Source organism: Ostrinia nubilalis, chromosome Z, assembly GCF_963855985.1.
Source record: "Ostrinia nubilalis chromosome Z, ilOstNubi1.1, whole genome shotgun sequence".
NCBI classification, from domain to species: Eukaryota; Metazoa; Arthropoda; class Insecta; order Lepidoptera; family Crambidae; genus Ostrinia; species Ostrinia nubilalis.
Genome location: NC_087119.1, coordinates 5,713,645 through 5,736,002, shown reverse-complemented (window position 1 = coordinate 5,736,002; position 22,358 = coordinate 5,713,645). Strand labels below are relative to the sequence as shown.

The following is a 22,358-nucleotide window of genomic DNA, read 5'->3' as shown; positions in this document are numbered from 1 at the left end:
TTCTATTTATCGATAATAGGAAACGTGCGTAATAATTTTACTAAGGAATATTGAATAATTAAGGTAAAAATTACGGAAACGACGTAAAAATTAATTAAAGGTTAGGTACCTACCTACTACACAACCTACAAGGAAAACCAACATTTTCGGATTTATAAGATGATTAGGTATCTACCTACCTACTTAGGTTTAATATAGTTTTCCTTGACTGTTGTTAGACCGAATGCATAATCTCGTCGCGCGTCGGTAAGGTTAATAAAATACAGTTTATGAAGCGGTTGCTGCGTAATCAGCCGGCACTTCGGCGGTTCGCGGCAGATAGTGAGGCCGCCATTCGTTTATTTGTAAACAGAATAAAGTAAAAGTTAATGAAATATGAAATATAACGAGTTGGGTACAACGGGGATGAAGGTGTCCCACGTTAGTTTAGGAGGAGCAGCCTTTAGTAACATCTACGGGTATGTAAGTCGGTGTAAATATGTTTGTCCTACTACTGATAACAGAACTACTTAGTTGTTATTCTATTTTAAGCATGCCTCGATTGAATACCGACGCTCTCGGTGTGTTTTTCCTTTCGATGCTTGTTGTAAACAAGTTTTGTTGTGTTATGTGTTTTTATGTGAGACGCGCGAAAAGTTTTTGAATTTACGCGGGCTAAGCCACGGACTGAAGCTATTACCTATAACCTAAGCCTGTTGGAAAATGGTAACCTCAGTATGAATTTATAAAAGAACCACGTCATTCTCTATAAATAAGTATTTCATTTAACAACAGGCGAAATAAGCGTCGGATAAAACTCCCGCGCGCGACGCTACACGATTTTAGGTGGATGGATCTTATAATTTTCCTAAGAATTACCACTGTTACCTAGCGAATAACCTTGATTCATTAATTAAGGTCACAGAGGTCGCAAATCTTAATTACCCATTAATTTTGTCTATCATGCATGCATGCGTTTCTAACCGACTTCATTTTGTAATTTGATCTGCCTGTACTTGATTTAAATAACAACTTAGCTACTTACCCACTTATATGCCATAATTTCAGTATTTATTACCTATTCAGTATCTTCACAAGTTGTGAGTGGGTAACTGAGTAAGGTATTTACAGAAATTTACATTTTAGGACGTTTGACGAGGAACGGAGTCTGGAGTTGATAAGAGAAAGTCTTAACCGCGGTTTAAACTACTTGGAAACGGGACCTTGGTACGGACAAGGAAGTTCCGAAAAGACTATTGGCAAGGTGATGCTTTTTATCCAATTATTTAATTAAGGAAACATAAATAAATAGATGGCTGTTACTGCAGTTTTTATTATAATTTTATGTACTTAGAGAAAAAAATGCATGCAAACCACCAACCAGCAACACATTGACCACCAATAAAAATTGCTAAAATATGAATCTTTTCTGCGACCTATCCTCATTTAATAGTTATAATGCCGTCAACTTTCATTGTAAGTAGGATTCATCTGGAAGAGATCGCTTTATAACGATAAGACCGCCTAAATTGGGCAGAATAATTTGCATATTTTATTTCTTTTCCTTTCTTTTCTTCCGTGACACTAGTGTGTTCTATCTATCATGTTCTTAATTTATAGGCTCTCAAAGATGTGCCCCGAGAGTCCTTCTTCATCGGCAGCAAAGTGGGGCGGTACGAGAAAACCACGGAGCACATGTTCGACTTCTCCGCGGAGAAGACTGAGGCGGGCGTGGACATCACTCTCAGTCGCCTCGGCCTGGATTACGTGGACTTGATACAGGTCAGCAAGTTCTTCCTCCCCTTGGTGGTGGCCAGCAGGCTGGAGACGCAGGGGGCCTCCTCCTGCATTAGATAGCACAGGCTACCACCGCCGTCGGATGGGATTGGCCTCGTGGTCCCGGCTAATCCTGTCGGCCCCCCATTAAGTGGGGGCGTGTTGGGTCCCGCCGTGTAGGGCGGGACGTCCGCGGAAGGCGCCTTCGTCGTTTCTAGTACCCAAGGCGCCGACCACTATGCGGCAGAGGGAACATCCCAGGTTTTTAGTGGGTTCGAGCCCCACATAACCTGCCATCCCCCGGTGGTAGGTATGGATAGGCCATTTTCCCTGGGTAAAAAAAAAGGTCAGCAAGTCAAGATCATCACGTTAGCGCCAATTTAAAGCAATTTGGTCCCGTTACGTAAGCGATGCGGGCGATTGGTCGGATCATCTCTAGAAGTTCTAGTACAGACTACTAGACATTCTATCGCCCGTGTTCACAAACATTACTATGAGGTCTCACAGTGCGCGTGGACGTACAGGGTGACACACGAACCAATTAAGTACAGAGGCTATCATCGTTTGTGAATACGGGCGTATTTCTTTTCGTTATCATACAACACAGCTCAAAACACATTATTATAACACTAACATAATAGAATGACTATTGAATAGTTACATAATAAACAGTTCGGCTAAGATTAGATTAGGCATTTTAAGCATAAGATAAGATAGACAATACCCATTTCCTGTAATTGAGAGATTGATTTGCTCTAAATGGGGTGCCGTGAAAATAAAAGCACTAGAGGGCTTAAACGACGTTACTGATTCAATTTACCACGTCTGGATTAAAGTCACTGGCCGAGGGCTCTGTCTGTTGGATTTATATTTAACTTAACTTTTAAACTGATAGATCAAAGCTATAAGTAACTACATGATTTTGTTCTTAAATCGAGATCTGAAGAATGGCCACGGTCGATCTGCTCGAGATAAAATACAAGGGGGAATGGCTAAAATAATCTAGTAACAGTCTACCTATTATTTTAGTCTTTTTCCTTAGCACTTAGTAGTAAAGAAACTAAGTAATTGAGTTTTTGGTCAATATTACATCATGGTGTTGTTATAAATCATATGTACCTACTGAGTCATTGTAGGTACCTACTTCTATAATAACTTTCGATACGTTATCAATTTACTGTGTATTGGTAAATTGCTTTACTATACTAGGTAAATTATACCCATTGTGTGTGTAAAATGTTAATATTTTTACTAAGTTCTAAGGCTTTTAAAAACCTACTCCAATAAACCCACCACAATTTAGATACGCTAAAACACTGTTTTAGCGGCTAAAACATTCAACTAGGGTCATAAGTAGATATTTGTAGTAGTAAAAATTATCTCTGACCCTTTAACTAGGGTTTTAACATACGCCTACTTATCTAAATTAATGGAATCGAACTCATCCGATTTGGGGCCTCGGGTGAATTAAATGCTCATGCACCTACAGTGGAGACTATCGCCCGTATTCACAAACATTACTATAAGGTCTCACAGTGCGCGTGGACGCACAGGGTGACACACGAACCAATCACAGAGCTCTATTCAACGCTGTGCGTTCGATTTGCTGCTTCACTTAAGCAAGCGTTTGTGAATACGGGTGTAATTTTCACCGACAAGCCTCTAAGCTTGAAGATCCCTTATAATTAGGCTGGCTGGGTTGCTTGCACCATCTTACTTTAACTTTGACAAATGCCAAAAATCTGTCAAACTCCATACAAAATACACCGGTTATCGTTATAGTTACGGTCAAAGTTAGGTGGTGCAACTCAGCCTTAGGCAGTGATAGACAGTTAGGGAACCCTTTAGATGACAAGAACTTGGCTATCTTCTTCCAGGTGCACGACGCAACATTCGCGCCAGACATTTCGATAGTCCTGAAGGAAACTTTGCCTACCCTCGCTAAGGCGGTGCAAGACGGCAAGGCCCGGTACATCGGGCTGGCCGACTACGACATTGAACTGATGAAGGAGATCATCGAGGAGTCTGATATCAAGATATCCTCCATCCTCTCGTACGCCAAGTCGACTCTCTTCGATAACCGTCTCCAGAACTATACTCAGTTCTTCAAGGTTTGTCTGATTGTGATTGTAATCATGATGGGCGATGGCTTACTTCTTTTCAGATGCAGTCCTCTCCGCTTGAGCTGACATAAAATCAACAGCTTGCTGTGACAAATTATCTTAATATTAATTGTAGCATGAAATATCTGATACCTACTGGTTTTTAAGATTCTTGTCTTATCATAATAAAAATACCTACGATTAGGTATTTTATACTGTTAGTAATAGAGATCTTACTATGAACATGACATACCGATTGGTAGGTCTTCGGACAGAACGATTCTACAACTAAGTACCTTATCTGACTCAAATAATAGTAGGTACCTGTCTATGCAGAATATTAGTATCGTAACATTTTAAATCTCCTGGCACTGCGTCAGTTGATTTCAGCGTAGTAAATCGCCTGCCTGCATGTAACTTCCTGCGAGTGTCGCTGCATGATAGTTTTTGCGACTGTCATGCACCAGACCACGCCAAGGTGACAATTGCAACGATTACTTACTTTACGCGTTTCCGTTCCACTCTGCTGGGATCCTTGACGGCGACAGCAATTGGCTTCTTGCGCTCGCTGCATTGCTGGGATCGCTTCCCGTATCATTTTCCACTTGCCTCGAGTGTGTGCGTGTGGATTGAGTGAGCACCCCCTGGAAAGCATTAAATTTATACTTATCTAATTGTAAAAGGCCTAAAACGTATTGTAAAAACAATCTTTCCATTTGTAAAAAGATCACTCAGTCCTGACAGAGGATTAGCCGGATCTCCGTATTATTATGAGTTTATAAATATCATTACTTAATGCTCGTTATATTGTAAAAACTCTGCAAAGTTAGTGTCTTTAATTTTAGATTTGTGAGGGCCGTAATTAAAAAGTTAGTTTTTAATTCCTGACTCAAACAGAAGGGTGTTTTATTGTGTGTGTGATATGTACGTATCTGTCTGTGACATCGTGGCACTACAATTTATCCATACTTCCGTCTAAATTATTAAAGAATTTTAAAATAGCGCTGTCAGACAGAAACATGATTGTTTAACTTTTCCTATACATGATTCTTTGTGCTCACTCAATCCACACGCTATTATAAGGCCCGATATTCTGACGAACCAACTATAAAACCGCATTCCAGCACATGTCTTGTCGAAGTAAACCTTAAAAACAGCACACCCTCGAGTACCCTCCTCACCGATATTTGCATTGGCTCAAGTGTTGGATGCGGTAGTTAAATGATTGAGGACTGTTACGTAAAGCCCATATCAGTTTCTTACATTTTGTTTTGTAACTTAACATTACATAACTGTGCTGGTCATAACCTAGTAGACTCAAAACGGATTGCCGCCCGTTAGGCTTGGGTGGGGGGGTGTTGTTGGATCTTATTTGACTGGCTTGGCGAACATTGATATATTCGTATTCTGCTAGTAAATCCACCACTGAGTAGACTAGGTATTAGCCATGTTGTTAGATATACTCACTCGTACTTTAACTTTACCTATCTTATCGTTTCAACCTTATGACGTCCACTTCTGGACAAAGGTCTCCTTGGATTTCCATCACGGCCGGTCCTGCGCTGCCCGCATCCAGGTGCTTCCCGCGACATTCACCAGATGTACTTATCTTTAACCTTTACCTTTGTATTTATATTAAGTTTCTACTTAAGCTACTTATTTATAGAAATAATAGTGTTGGGGAAGACACATGAAGACCGAGGTCATAACGAGTAGCATTGTTAAAATTGGGCATGGCTCCTTCTCTGATAATAAATTAAGTGCTCATTGCAAGTATAATGCGATCGAGTGTTAACTGCGCACCTGGCAGCTGTGACGTCACATCGACGCTCTGTGGAACGGGCCGAACGCGGGAAAGTGTGAGCGAGAGTCAGCGAGGTGCGTAGTTAGCTCGATCGGCTTGTATATTCAAGTTTCTCTGCCTTAATGGATTATTCAGAAATGAGGAGATCCGTAAACGAACTAAAGTCGCTGACATAGCCCGACGGATCAGCAAGCTGAAGTGGCAATGGGCAGGGCATATAGTACGCAGAACTGACGGCCGATGGGGCAGCAAGGTTCTGGAATGGAGGCCACGTACCGGAAAACGCAGCGTGGGACGTCCACCCACAAGGTGGACCGACGACCTGATAAAGGTAGCGGGAAGGCGCTGGATGCAGGCCGCTACCAACCGTGCGATGTGGAAGTCATTGGGGGAGGCCTATGTTCAGCAGTGGACGTCCTGTGGCTGAAATGATGATGATGATGATAAATGGATTATTTTCTTACCTGCAGAGCAAAGGCGTGGGCGTAATAAATGCAGCTGCGACAGGCATGGGGCTGCTCTCCAATAAGGGGCCCCAGCTGTGGCACCCGGCCAGTGACGACATCAAGGCCCTCTGCAGGCGAGCCTCGGAGTATTGCAAGGTAGGTTACGGCCACAAATGGCCCAATGTCTGCATGGGACTGCAGACTTGAGGAGTTGAGGGTCGGTATTCGGTAAGTAAGTGCTCGGTAGTTCGATCATCGTCGCTGGTATATTTTGGTGGTTAACCTACTCGGTAGGAGAAGGAAATCATAGGAAGCTTATTAACTGGAAGGTTAGCGGGAATATTAGTCACTTGTGTACTATAGGTACTAAGGCTAACTATTTTGTTCAGTCTTCTGCTTTGAGCAACCAAAAAAAAGTAAGTATGAAGTTCGAAAACCACTAGAAACAAATTATAGTTTAGATAATGAGACGAGTTATATGAAAATGTATAAGTACCCGAGCCCGAGATGACTGTCATTTGTTTTATTACAGAGTTGGGTCAGTTAGAAAGACTTTTTGCTTTTGCTTTTTGTACACCCTATATAAAATTAGTTCTTTATTCGATAGTGGTTAATTTTGTTAACTCGTAAACACTCTAAAGTCAGTAAAATAATTTTCTTTTTAGGCGCATAACGTCGAGTTAGCCCGTATAGCGACTTGGTACACGTTAAATCAACCAGGCATTGATTCAAATGTGTGTGGGTTCTACAACAAGGAACAGCTGATCGACACGCTTGACGTCATGGACAAAGGACTCAGTGAGCACGAGAAGAAAGTTCTAGGTGAAGTTCAGATGAGGTTAGTCTTCTAATGCCCGTTTTCACCATCAATCCCTAATTTTTAAGGGACCCCTATGAAAACAAAACTTCTGTTATGTATTACCATAGGGGTCACTTGAACTCACTCACTACCTTGGGCATAATTTCATCAATGAAACTACCTAATGATTGACAGGATTATTTTATTACCTACCTATTACCTTCCCGTAATTTTTTTGGGTATCTGAATCAGATAATCTCATAGGTAGTAAAAATAATAAAGGTAACCGAAGCAAACAGCAAACCGAAGTTCAGCAAACTTTAGAACGTGTAGTACAGTCAGCGTCAAATAGTTCGTGACACCCAAAGTGAGCAATAAGTTGATAACATCACCTTATTCCAACTGTAACAAAGTTGTGTTACGAACTTATTGACTACTTTGGGTGTCAAGAACTTTTTGAAGCTGACTGTACCTATATAGATTCTGAATAAAAGCTAAGCGTCCACATGTCGGTATCGTACGCATCGGACGTATAGCACGCAACGGATCGTAGTATTATTTATATGGAAACTCATATAAGTGCGTCCACCTGTCCGCATCGTACGCATCGCACATGCGATACGATGTGTTTCGTACGATGCGTCCGTTGCGTACGATACCGACAAGTGGACGCTTAGCTTTATGCATCATTCTCGTTATACCCTTCACAGTAAGCGAAACATCATGTTAAATTCGTACACATACTCACTCACAAATTGGATATTAAATACAAATAGTCTGAAACCAACTTATTCACCAATACCATAATTTGCCAATTCAAGCCATCAATCATAGGTACACAACACACTGATATTTTAGAAGGCTCTCGGGTCATGGCGTTTAGCTCGCGGCCAACGTTCGAATGCCACAAGGAATATCTTTTTGTTATCCCGTACGACTCCCCGCGTTCCTCAGGTGTAATTTGATAGCCAAGTCAGCGTTAATCCTTTCGTTGCTAACATCGTTGCTAACAGACGGCCGTCCTGATGCCGGAATGTCCCCATTCCGCTTCGGCCATTCGAACGTTATGATGTATGTCCCCATACATGTATGCTATCTATGTCGTTTAATTACTTGAGAATCAATTATCATCTGCAACACCTTAATCAACAGTTGAATCAATCGTCCAGCTGAAATTCGATTCGCATTTGACAACACCAGAGTAGTGTCAACACCTTCCTTGTGAATAGTTTCACCCGAGGACCTTAAATTAAACATTCTATTTTACTCTTCCGTCTTCGTTACATTTTCTTTTTCTCTGTTATTGCAATCATTCTGTCTGAGCGATATTCAGTACCATTTTCATAATAATGATTCTGGCGGTCTTCGAGGCCAGTGTCATAAATCAATCTTCTTTCAGTAAGTCCTGAGGTACTTTCTTCTTTAGTCTATGAACGAATACTTGAAAATATATCGTCCACAAATAAACTGTTATGTAGCTCCAGTTTTCATTATGATAAGTTTAGCTTTATTATTTATTTCTTCTTTCACTGTTTTGATACCGAATTTTCGGTAAAGTCTCTCGTGACGTACCACGGTGCTTCTACAATATCTCAATACTCCATCGTATACTGCTGCTTTACCACATTAGTGCATTCACATAAAGATTTACAATTCAGGTAGCATCTTCGACAGTTTCCATTGAAACTTCAACAAAACGTTTGTCTAGATTGGTTTCATTATACACTTATACTATAACAAGACCTTATTTTCCACTGCAGGTTGACCATTTCTTATGACTTTTTGCGTTATTGTTGTCCTATTGCTGGACGTTTGGTAAAAATATGCTTTTTCCACGTTACGTTTCATCCAAGTACATGCCAAGATGTAAATATCTCTTCATCGAAACTAATTTTGTCACGTTCGCTTTGACGTTCGTTATTTCATTTCATCATTTCATTTCATCATTTCATTTCATCATTTCATTTCATCATTTCATTTCATCATTTCATTTCATCATTTCATTTCATCATTTCATTTCATCATTTCATTTCATCATTTCATTTCATCATTTCATTTCATCATTTCATTTCATCATTTCATTTCATCATTTCATTTCATCATTTCATTTCATCATTTCATTTCATCATTTCATTTCATCATTTCATTTCATCATTTCATTTCATCATTTCATTTCATCATTTCATTTCATCATTTCATTTCATCATTTCATTTCATCATTTCATTTCATTTCATTTCATTTCATTTCATTTCATTTCATTTCATTTCATTACGCTTATTCATTTCATTATTTCATCTCATCTCATCTCATCTCATTTAATTTAATTTCATTACATTTATTCAATTCATTTCATTATTTAATTTCATTTCATTACAATTCATTTCCTCATTAACAGGTTTAGGCGGCATAGATACAGTGTAGGTTCCATGACATGACCTTGTGGAACTCCTGCTTTCACTTTATCAAGCCCTTTAAGATTCTACTTGTTCAAAAACTGAGTAAGCATCGCTTGTGCATCGGCATTCTTTTCACTCATAATAATATGTATATTCATAATATTTATTTATTCATTATTTGCAAGTCATATTTCATCACATACTGTATCATACTTAATATTAACTCTGTAAGGGTGTAGCAATTTTACAACTTATAATAATTTAGGTACTGAGTGAGCGCAGCTTGTGCTTCGACATCCCTTTCACATTTTTGGGTGAGCACCGCTTACACTTCTGCCCCCTTTTCACTAACAATATACATATTCGTAATAATTCAGGTACTGAGTGACTACCGCTTGTGCTTCGACATCCCTTTCACAATTAAAGTGAGCACCGCTTGCACTTCGGCCTCCTTTTCACTCATAATAATATAAGATTTATAAACATTAGCGTTCCATTTCAATTCAGTAAATCGTATAAAATTGTCACATTGAGACCAGCGTTTCTTTATTTTACTCATAATGTAGTTTTAAAATAATTCAGCTATCTACTGAGTGAGCACCGCTTAAGCTTCAGCATCCATTTCACGATTAAGTGAGCACTGCTTGCTCTTCGGCATACTTTTCACTCCTTTGTCTAATAAATAATATTAAATCATTACCTCCATTGGTGCCAGCATTGCTACCAAAATAATATTCTTAATCACCTTTTTTTTTTTTTTCACTTGCTTTCCTTCTAAGTAGTTTGGTCCCGTAACAGTAATATAATAAACATTCTGAAGTAAGGAATTCCACCATTGCTTTAACAGTAACATTATAATTTACATTACATCACATTTTATTCTCAATATAGTCAACTAATATGTAAATGTTCATAAATAGGACCCAGTAATCATTACTTGTACACATGATTAAAATAGTTGCCTGCAAATTTTGTCACGTACATATCCCAAAATGAGTAGTAATTGGATAGTCCACATGTCTAATCTTAACTCTCAATGCGCTTTTCATAATTTAAAGTAGGTATCCATTGGTGACGACTTTTCACATTGTCAAGTCTCTAGTTGACTCACTGTAGTCTCAACTCTCAATGCATTATATCCTAAAGTAGGATCCATTGGTAACAACTATTTATTTCACATTGTCAAACCTCTAGTTAGACTCACTCTAGTCTCAACTCTCAATGCACTATATTGTAAAGTAAGTATCCATTGGTGATGTGACTATTTCACATTTCAAATCTCTCATTTTAAATTCACTTTAGTCTCAATTCTAGTATTCGCTAGATTCACAATCGGCCTTGTTATTACTGCACTGCTGTCCAGGGTTTGTTTGGAATTATAAATGCTTGATAACTTTAGTGCTGCTCCTTTACTCAAGGAAATAGTGGTGAGTCTGGATGTACTACTCACATCTCGCATACACGGTATGGTGGATTAGATCACTATCATAAGTTTCATTAATGCTTTTCAAGTGTGACAAACTAATGAAGTACCACTTATATTCGTCAATATGTCTACCACTTCATAAGACAAGACATGTTTATTCAAATTCAAATTATTTATTTCTCATTATGGTAGATAAAGATTTTACCACGTGTTAATCGTACCTATGTTTTTTCAAGTGTATCCCATTTATAAAAATTCACTGTTTTCTTTAAGTTGGAACACATTATCATGTATCTGTATACATACATCTTGGATTATTTCACTGAGATGGCAGTAAATATACTTTTCTTTGTTGTCACGTCCACTAAATGTATAGTAGTAAATGTATATATTAATAAGTACTTTCACCAAACGTACCTATAATATGTAAAACAATAACACAATCACTTTGATTTCATCATTCACCATTATTGTTCAGTTTCATAAAGTCCAGCATTAAAACTCTTCTCATTTAAATGAACTACGACTTGTTGTATCCTTTGCAACTTAATTATTTATGTATGAATTTCGTATACATAATGTTCCGATAATGTTTTATAACAATAACTACACTCGAGCCTGGAGTCGGTCATTTGAAATGTTTGTAAACATCTCAGTGTCCACACTTGTATCGACTTCCATGGACAAATTTTCATATGTGGCCAATTAATTATTACATTATCATCTTCAACTTTTCATTATCTTATGCTGTTAAATTCAGTTACAGTCCGGAATACCGGAAATGTAATGTAACATTTCCGGTGTAACATCATTATCTTCAGATTTTAAAAGTGGGAAGCAAATAAGTATGCGTTATAACTCTTGTGAACTGGGTCGATCGTTGCAGAATTCAGTAAGTACTTACTAACTCTTCCACCAATGAACATGAATCATTATAAAGAAGTTTAGTCCCATGTAAATAGATACATATATGTACTAAAATAATGTCTTCATTTAACACTGGAACAGCCACTTCGAGAATCGCCAAGATAAACGTAAACTTTTACTGTTTGCAATTATCGCTCTATTTTATTAATATTTCATTTATTCTAGTGATCGGGTTTTCAATAAAATTTTGTCCTCCGTCAAAAGCCTGCTTAAGGTATCTTTTGCTACTCGTATTATATCCATTATCAACAGGCAACTTTTTTTTCATTTTCTTAACGTTCCATTTATTAACCTTTTACTTTTATTTCCATCCCTGGAATATCATTCTGACTTAACTTAATCACCAAATAAGTACATTACTTATTTTAGACTTTCGTATACCATATTTTAAGTGTACCTTGAAATGTGGTTAAATTTATTTCTGTATAATATTATAACATCTATCCATGCGAGGATTTTATATTATCTACTCAATTGAGTACATTGTTTTCACCGTATGACACTCGTAGAAGCTGCTCTCAATTAACAAAATGCTCTAAGATCTGTCTGTCAGGCACATGCCTCCTCGTAGTCCTGTTTTGAATTTACATAGTTGTATTCTCCAATTTACACACCTCTAGTTCTTTCGTCTTCAGTGTTGTAGGTCTCGCATATACGTAACAACAGCTAAATTGAGTCTCATAAATCATTAGTATTGTGTTATCAATTCATTATCAGGCAGGTCCACTAGTACACTGCTCGAAAATGGTAGGTAAACATTAAACTCTACATAAATTACAGAGAATGTGACCATGTAATATGAACTTCAGAACGACGAGTCTGTTTCGATTCCTTGTCTCGCAAATAAGCAGGTTGCTTCTTTTATTTTTAAGTCGTATGACATTTGTCACGGATATTTATTTTTTTACATACATCACTATCACATTTCACATATCAATAAACATACATTCTTTTCACATAGCATCACTCGTATATTAGTCTCTTCTCCATAGTGATTCAGGTCTATAGCTTACTTATTTGTTAGTTCATTCATCACTATTCATTCACTATAAAATATAGGGTATTCGACACAATTTGTGTTACTAGAATCAAATAGTTCGATTTGCATCAATTATTATGGGTAATTTGTCTATTTATAAGAATAATCTCTGGCACCCTTGTATTTGTTCTCATAGCATTTCCCTTACTCAATAATTCAGGTATCTATCTACCTACTGAGTGAGCACCGTTTAAGCTTCAGCATCCATTTCACAATTATGTGAGCGCTGCTTGCTATTCGGCCTACCTTTCTTACTCAGTCATCGAATAATAATAATAATTACAACATTAACACACCATAACTTTTCCCAACGGGATAGTTACACTCAAACTAATATAACGTAATTTCAATGATGTATCTGTTACGGTTAATGTGATAAATTGAAAATTATTAATAATAACCGGTTATTATGAATAATTACCAACAGTCGCGGTAAAAGTGATAAATTAATCACATTTAACAGTGATTATTTAATAATTCAACCTTAGTACTAACAAATTTCTTAAAAGAGAACAACATCTTGTGTACGTGCTCGTGTACAGCCAAACTTTTGAACGTTTTGATATCATATATTAATATAATTTGGCATAATGAGTTTGGAATGTTTCTTGCATAATATTACTTTTCCATGATGCCTATAACATAATGTTTTGATTTAAAGTGAAAAATAGGTTAAGGTGCGGCGGGGGTGGCCCTTGGGCCACCCCTAAGCCGCCTATTTAGTTTTATACACACATAAATGACCTCATATTAATCACATTAACCAAATCATGCGGTAATTATTCATAATAACCGGCGATTATTCATAATTTTCACATTTATCACTTTGACCGTAACATATCTATTTTCACTGCTAATTGGTTATACCACCAATCACAATAAACTGTCTCTTGGTAAATCAATTGTAGGTATGCTTTAAAACACTGTTACCCATATGGTACACAATTTATCTAGCTCTGATTTCGCTACATCCGCTTCAACAAGATCAACAAACGTGAACTTAAAACCGCTCTAAATAACTGTTGTAAAAACCAGTAATTTGATTAAAATCATATTCATCGATACTACATGGTATCGCTCACTACACATGGCTGTATAAGCTGCACTGGATGTATTACACATCAGTAATGTATTAAATTACCTTGTTCCGGTTAACAAATCATCATTTAATTCAAATCTTTCAATCAGTATCTGTAAACATTACCTGTAAAATCATTGTTATCATCACAACATCACCGGACTTTCGTGATCTTTACACTTAGGTATCAAATCATTATTAACTCAAGTTCAATTTTTCATAGTGACGTAATAACCAATACGTTACTCATATAATATCACAAACATTCTAGCACAATGGCTACCAAATCTGAAAGCCCAACTGTTAAATCCCACATTGATGGTTGAAAACAAATTACTTACTTATCACTTCATTTACCTCAGATACGATTTTATTTCAAATACATTGCGTGTGGTAACATAAATGTAACGCAGACACATTTAGACAATCACGTAGGTGTCGCTTTTCAACTTGTAAACTTTGACCAATCTTTAACCACTCTGACAGTGTTAATTACGTATCTTCAAAACAACTCCATTCACTGGAGTAATGAACTAATTACCGAATCTTATTTATTTTTCGACGTCAAAATCAAAACACTTATCATTTGTGTTCACATCTCTACGACAATTAGGTAGTCTTACCTACTTATTATCGATTTGTTAAAATTACCAACTTTCATCGTCCATGTGTTCAGTCAGTCAATGTTATGATTATTTCAGTACATTTGCCATTTGTAAATATAGCAGGTACCATACCTTTCCATGGGCTAAAATACACAAAATATAAATTATTATTACCAGTAACTCTTAAAATATATGTATCTCCATAAATCATGTTTGCACAATCACGACAAATTGTCGAACCAAATTCATCATAATAGTAACAAATCACAAGTACTTACTTTGAACCTTTAGAACCACACACAATGGTGTTTATTGTTTCGAGGCCTCGCCACGAAATTTTATCTTAATGGTGTTAATATAAACACAGGTTCGCTTCGCTAGCGCAATCCGAGTCAGGATGTGTTTGTTCCAAACAGCATGTCATATTACATTATTTTAATACAAAACAATTACGAACTCTATATGGGTAATTTAAATTTACTTAATTTACATCACCATAATTATTATTTCACAGTAATATATTCCATAATTGACTCACATAACTTCTAATAATCCTTTGTCACTTTCAAATAATTCACATTTATTTTGTTAAGATCTTAATAACCAATGATGGAGTAAAAATAAAATTAATGAACTGTGCCATTATGATATATTTTTATATTAATCATAAACTATCTGCTGAGAACTTATCTTTTCTCTTAGTAAAATGGTACTTTTACGAATTCAATATATTAATATTCACTATAAAATCACTTTAGCAATTCCAAATTCATACCTTAGTTTCTTGCGAAGATCTAAATTATAAATATCTTCAATACTTGATAAATAAAAGAAATCTTTCTTTGCAAAAATTGCATAATGACATCCTCATACCAAAAATTACTCACTTCGCGTTTTTTTTTAAATTAAATTAAAATTTTAAATTATCGAAGCAGATCTTCTCAAATAATAACGTAAGTAACAGTATCCAAAATAATATCAGTTTTTTTTTTCTCATTGTATTTTCCATTCATTTGTTGTGAACTTTATCGCGCAAAATAAAAGCGCATAAAATAAGGACTTAATGTTATTTTCTGCCAGTCAACTATTGATTGAGCGGCTACTTCCAGAAAACTCACTTGTTGTTTCATGCAACTGCATCAATAATAATAAAAATAATTTACATACCAATGGGCGTCGGACTCACTTCTGATATGTTAAATTCGTACACATACTCACTCACAAATTGGATATTAAATACAAATAGTCTGAAACCAACTTATTCACCAATACCATAATTTGCCAATTCAAGCCATCAATCATAGGTACACAACACACTGATATTTTAGAAGGCTCTCGGGTCATGGCGTTTAGCTCGCGGCCAACGTTCGAATGCCACAAGGAATATCTTTTTGTTATCCCGTACGACTCCCCGCGTTCCTCAGGTGTAATTTGATAGCCAAGTCAGCGTTAATCCTTTCGTTGCTAACATCGTTGCTAACAATCATGTCAAACAAAGTAGGTAGTGTCTTTTACCGACCTAAAACAGGAAGTTCTTGTTTGACCCGTACGTTTGTATGTTTGTCCATATTCGCGATTATCTTACATTTGGATGAACCGATTTTAATGCAATCTATTACATGTATTTCTTAAACTTGTTGTAATTTACAGGTTTTTCGACAACTTAACTCTTCACTGGGATGACGTTGAACTGCCGTTGTACAAAGCCAAGATGAGTGAACTTCAGCAGAAATTATGAATTCGAGTTCTAGGTTACGACATTTTTACTTCGTTCTTACGCCCAGTGGCCTAATTCACGTATTTTGACAGTCAAGATCCCACCGCACAGTCTTTTATTTTACCTTAGAAGCGGACATCCCTGTTTTATTAATTCAATCGTTAGATATTACTATTATGTATAAAATTAATGAAGGAACTTGTAGTTGTATTTGTTTGGTTTCGAAGAAATATTCGATATTGTGATTTTATAAAAAAAACAGTTTTAGAAGCATATTTTCTAAAAAAATTACATTAAGTCACAATTTTGTAAATAAATTTACCTATCACTATAACGTCTACCTTTATGCAAAAATAAATGGTTATTGCTGCAGTAATTTAGGAATTATTTAATAATTTATGATTTTCAGAAAACATTTTTTTCTCCGTTGTCCTAGAAAATTGGCAGCTATATTTACTTTATATTGATGCATGATATAATTATCTATAATACCTGAAAATATTACTTGCCTATCCCGTGGGAGTTCGACGATACGAATAGAAAAATTTGTCAAAAGTAATATTGACTAAGGCCATCGGTAAAAACCACTATTAACTGAAATTTGCAGTCAAAAGTGGTTTTGATCGATTATGAGTTTTGACTGCAACATATATCGATGTTTCGAAAACGATAGGATTTCCAATAAGCCGCCACAGGGCCAACTCTATATTTATCAAACTCGACCAGACAAATTAATAATGGTAAAGCAATGAATTTCAATAGTTATCTAACAAAGGCATTAAAACCGTATTGTTACGGACGGCATTTAAAAAACTAAAAAATATTCAGATGACAACCCTATTTACATATAAATTTTCTAAACTCATAGAAATTAAAATATCTTCGAACTCCCACGGGATAGGCAAGTAATATTTTCAGGTATTATAGATAACTAGCTTTCCGCCCGCGGCTTCGCCCGCGTGGAATTTTGTCTGTCACAGAAAAACTTTATCGCGCGCGTCCCTGTTTCAAAAACCGGGATAAAAACTATCCTATGTTCTTTCCCGGGACTCAAACTATCTCTATGCCAAATTTCATCAAAATCGGTTGCGAGGTTTAAGCGGGAAAGCGTAACAGACAGACAGACAGACAGACAGACAGACAGACAGACAGAGTTACTTTCGCATTTATAATATTAGTTGGGATTATATCATGCATCAATATAAAGTAAATATAGCTGCCAATTTTCTAGGACAACGGAGAAAAAAATGTTTTCTGAAAATCATAAATTATTAAATAATTCCTAAATTACTGCAGCAATAACCATTTATTTTTGCATAAAGGTAGACGTTATAGTGATAGGTAAATTTATTTACAAAATTCTGACTTAATGTATTTTTTTTAGAAAATATGCTTCTAAAACTGTTTTTTTTTTTATAAAATCACAAAATCGAATATTTCTTCGAAACTAAACAAATACAACTACTAGTTCCTTCATCAATGTTATACATAATAGTAATATCTAACGATTGAATTAATAAAACAGGGATGTCCGCTTCTAAGCCAAAATAAAACACTGTGCACCGCCGACGTCCAGAAGTCGTCCCCTTGAAAAATTGTTCTAAATCCGTATTCACAAGGGTCATTTTGATAGAACGATTACTCGATGGGATCGCAACTCAGTGTTTTGTTGTCGTTGAAGTTTTGTTACGTGAATAAGGCTACTGGTACAGACAACGGTACATCAAGCTGGACAATGTGACGTCTTATTTGTATGTAGTTAGGAGCCATTTTGCAACAATTGGAACTGTGTACCTAAATTGGTTAAAATCGGCAACATTATGAAGTTTTAGCCATGTTTGTATCATAGCGGTATTTCCCACTCACCCAACAGAATCAATACAATAACGTTATTAAAACAACTGTGCAAATTAATTATACGTCATAAAATACATCTTTAGATACTAACTTAGTCGTTAAATTACACACGTTTCAAAACTTTATTATCTTGCTTGGCTTCAGCTTTAATGTTTATATTACGTAACATGCCTATAAACAGATTGTATATTCTACAAATTGTATATTTGGTGACACTACTGTAGGTATTGAATATCGAATCTAAATAATAACATAAGATAAAATGTATTTGTGTTACAATGACAACCAGCTTTTAGCGGGTACTCCACAACCGCGCAGACGTGTTTTCAAACGCTCCGTGTAAATTAATCCAGTTATATAGGATAAAGTGAAACAATGTCAATAAAAGTTACATTAGTGTGTGCAGTACTTAAAACCAAGCCGAACTGTGAAAAACAACGACTATACGTGTGATATTGTGAACGTAATCTCTAAAAACGTTTTACAAAAACTCAAGTGAGACTTTTAACTTGTACGTTTTGTGACGGTGGAAGACAAAAACAACAAATTTACATTACTACGCGCAAGAACTAGAGCACTATTACGCAGCAACCTGACCCATAATTTCGACACACTGACTGTAAGAACTGATAGCCGAGTTGTACAAAACGCGTTCACCAAGAACGGATTCCAAGGATTGAGCGTTCGAACCTCGGCTGAGACAAAAAAAAATTTTTTTGTTTTTTGTTTGGGATTCTGTTTTGGTATATATTTTCTTTGTTATTGTTTTTATTTTATTATATTGACAAAAACAAAATGACTCTGAAATGCAAAGAATGTAAAAAAGTCATTACTCACAGACGCAATTTAACTTGCTCCAACTGTAAGAACACATATCACATTAAATGTGCAAATGTTAATGAAAATGTATTCTATCTAATGTCGCCGCAAAGAAGAACAAACTGGAAATGTCAAATATGTACAGAAAAGACATCGAAAGCCATCTTGATCTCAAAGCGAAGTACTCCAAAACTGGCACAAGGACGAACACAAAAGCAAGCAGAAAAATCGACAGAAAATAAGAATGCATCACAAAACCCCAAACTTTCATACAATATCTCAACTGAAAACTCTTTTCAGTCGTTAAGCGATGAAGAAGATTTCTTTAATGAATCAACATTAAATAGCTGCAGTCATCTAAGTCGAAGTTGCCCTGATCTGGGACTAGATATAAATGACTTAGAAACACTAAAAGAAAAAAATCAAGATTTGGAAATAAAACTTCAAATAGCTGAGAATGAAATTGAGCAACTAATGTCTGAAAATGGAACATTAAAAAACCAATTAGAAGAATACAAGCTGAAAATACATACACTAACTGAAATTTGTAAAACTACGGATAAAAAACGTTCATCAAGTAAAGATCGGACAAGTATTAATCGAACTATACTAGAAAATACTGGAAGAACGCCACTAAATTCTCTCGAGCTAAAACACCCAGAACATGGATCAATTGATTATCTCGTCAACCAAAGGCCGGCAAATATTCAGCCAACCTACGCTGAAAAAGAAACACAAATACTCGATAAAAAATCTGATCAAGAAAAAAATATTTCGACTAGTCACAACAACAAAAAAGAACTCTGCAACGTCATGCCCCCAGTCAATCAGATACCTACACCTCGCAAAATACACATATTTGGTACTCAACAGTGCACTGGTCTGGCGGCAAGAATGACCGATTTGAGGAAAAACGGCCCATATGAAAAATATAGTATATTTTCAACCATAAAAACATACGCACCTACTGAAGAGGTTTTGAAGGGACTTGATACATTAAACTTGAACCCAAAGGATATAGTAATCCTATGTGTTGGTGAAAACGACTGTAATCCTACTAAAATATCTATTAAGTTAACCGTTGCACTAGAAAAATATCAAAATAACACAGTTATTGTATTAAACTTACTGCAAAATAAATATCTTAACACTAATTTATTGAATAGAAATATTCAGATAATATGCAGTAATTTTAAAAATTGTATTTTCTTTAATATACAAACTGTTACTGAAAACTCTTTTAACGAAACTGCTAAAAAGCTTAATTGTATTATTGACTCTCGTGACTATAATGAAAAATTCTTGACTTTTAATAAATGTAAACTGACAAATCGAATGATTGGACAACGTAACGTTAATGCATTCAGGGACAGTATCTTGGGTAGCAATAGGAAAAGAAACCCTAAAAAAATTGTACAAACGTCCTTGCTTGATTTTTTTGGGAGAGTGAGCAATAAAAGTAATAAGAATAAAATCGTGGAAGATCTAAGAACTCAGAGTTCGTTTTTTCGTTCACAGCCTGAATGACTCTCTAACTATAATTCACCAGAACATTGCGGGGGTACTCAGTAAGGTAGATATTATTCATGTAGCTTTAGAAGAACTAATGGTCAACGGACAAGAGACAGATATTATCTGTCTGAGTGAAACCTTTCTCAAATCTGACGAGGAGAGAAATCTACACATAAATGACTTCTGTTTGGCCGATTTCTACTCCAGACGCACGCAAAGACGTGGAGGTGTTTGTATACTATGCAGGTCGGATCTTAGCTATAGGAATATATCAATACCGAGGGATCTTGCTACTGATTATGCCTTTGAGTGTTGTGGTATTGAGATTCCCCAATTGAAATGTATAATCGTTTGTATTTACCGAACTCCAAAATCAGACCCATATATATTTCTAAATCGTCTTGAAACTATGTTATCGAAACTGAGATATAAAAATAATAAAAAAATTGTTATAACTGGAGATTTTAATATAAATATTTTAAAGGAAAATAGCATAAAGGATGAATATATAAAAATATGCCAAAATTACGGAATGACAATACATATTAAAGAGCCAACGCGAAAAAACGCCTGTTTAGACCAAATAATCAGCAATATTCCCACAGCTGTTGGAAAAACACATAGTTTGGGACTATCTGATCATGACACTTGTCAAACCCTAAACTTACCAAAACAAAATATACAAAGGAAATTAAAAACATGGTTCGTATTTAGGAGAGATTTTAGTCAAGACAATATGAGAAAATTCGCTGAAGCGATCTCATCTCTCTCATGGATTGACGTTTATGATGCCACTGATGTAAATAAGTCTTTTAATATATTTCATGAAACTTTGATTCTATTTTTTGAATTATGCTTTCCTAAACTAAAAATTAAGATGGACCATAAAAAAAAAGGTAATAAGTGGATAACCGTAGGTATAAAAAAGTCATGTGTCTCGAAACGTAAACTGCGCTTTAAATACTATGCAAACTCTAATACTCTTAACAAAAGAAAATATCAAAATTACTCGCGTATTCTAAAAAAATGTATAAGCAAATCACAAAGGCTGACAAATGAATTATACCTTAAAAAAAGTAAAAACATATGTAAATCGACATGGAATATAGTTAAATCATTCGAGCAGACAGACACTGATAACAATAATAAGTATATAAATAAAATAAAACATAATAACACTCTGACATTGAATCCTATTGACATCTGTAATCATTTTAATAAATTCTATATTGACATGACCAACAAATCGACAAAATCTAAATTACCATCTGCTCATACCAATATCCAACCGATAGCTGCAAGTATTTTTCTCTACCCGTCTACAAGTGATGAAATATTTAAAATAATTAATTCTCTCAAAAATACAGCTTCAGTGGGATACGATGAATTTCCTACAAAAATCTTGAAATATTGTGCTAGAATTTTATGTGATGTCCTGAGTCACCTAGTAAATCAATCAATTACAGAGGGCAGTTTTCCTGAAAAACTGAAATTGTCGGTCATATATCCCATACATAAAAAAGATGAAAGAGATAAAATGGATAACTATAGACCAATTGCTTTAATACCCGTGTTGGCTAAAGTTTTTGAAAAAGCATTGCATACAAGGATCTATAAATTTCTCGAAAAACACAACATTTTAACTAATAGACAAAATGGATTTCGTAAGGGTAAATCCACTACGCTTGCAACTTTTAACTTAATAAAAAACGTAACAGAGTGTATTGATAAAGGTATAGATGCTACAGCTATATTTTTTGACATGAGCAAGGCATTTGACTTTGTTTCTCATGAAATTCTCCTGCAAAAATGCGACAAATATGGTTTAAGAGGCACGGCACTTGATTGGCTTAAATCTTATCTTCATAATCGCCGCCAATACGTACAAGTCAAATCTTTAAACACTAGCAAAGAAGAAACAAATTCAAAATCCATAGTTTCTGTGAACAATGTTGGCGTTCCACAGGGAACTATCTTGGGGCCACTGTTGTTTATAATCTATATAAATGACTTACCTACAGTAACTGATCATCATTGTTATCTGTTCGCTGATGATATATCAGTAGTAATATCAA

At 35.7% G+C, this 22,358-nt stretch overlaps 1 protein-coding gene across 1 annotated transcript; it reads left to right on the top strand.

Moving 5' to 3' along the window:
• The first annotated feature begins 230 nt into the window (after positions 1 to 230).
• LOC135087174 (uncharacterized) lies at positions 231 to 16,328 on the top strand. Its single transcript, XM_063982015.1, has 7 exons — positions 231 to 458; positions 1,126 to 1,243; positions 1,600 to 1,761; positions 3,633 to 3,866; positions 6,132 to 6,263; positions 6,773 to 6,945; positions 16,029 to 16,328. The coding sequence occupies exons 1-7, from the start codon at positions 376 to 378 to the stop codon at positions 16,114 to 16,116; spliced, it is 990 nt and encodes a 329-aa protein (XP_063838085.1). The 5' UTR covers positions 231 to 375; the 3' UTR covers positions 16,117 to 16,328.
• The last annotated feature ends 6,030 nt before the right edge of the window (positions 16,329 to 22,358 follow it).

Excerpts from the sequence above, each read along its gene's own strand:
- LOC135087174 (XM_063982015.1), top strand. The coding sequence starts at position 376 with ATGAAATATAACGAGTTGGGTACAACGGGGATGAAGGTGTCCCACGTT. Across the intron at positions 459-1,125 it reads GCCTTTAGTAACATCTACGG|GACGTTTGACGAGGAACGGA; the intron begins GTATGTAAGTCG and ends TTTACATTTTAG. Across the intron at positions 3,867-6,131 it reads ACTATACTCAGTTCTTCAAG|AGCAAAGGCGTGGGCGTAAT; the intron begins GTTTGTCTGATT and ends TCTTACCTGCAG.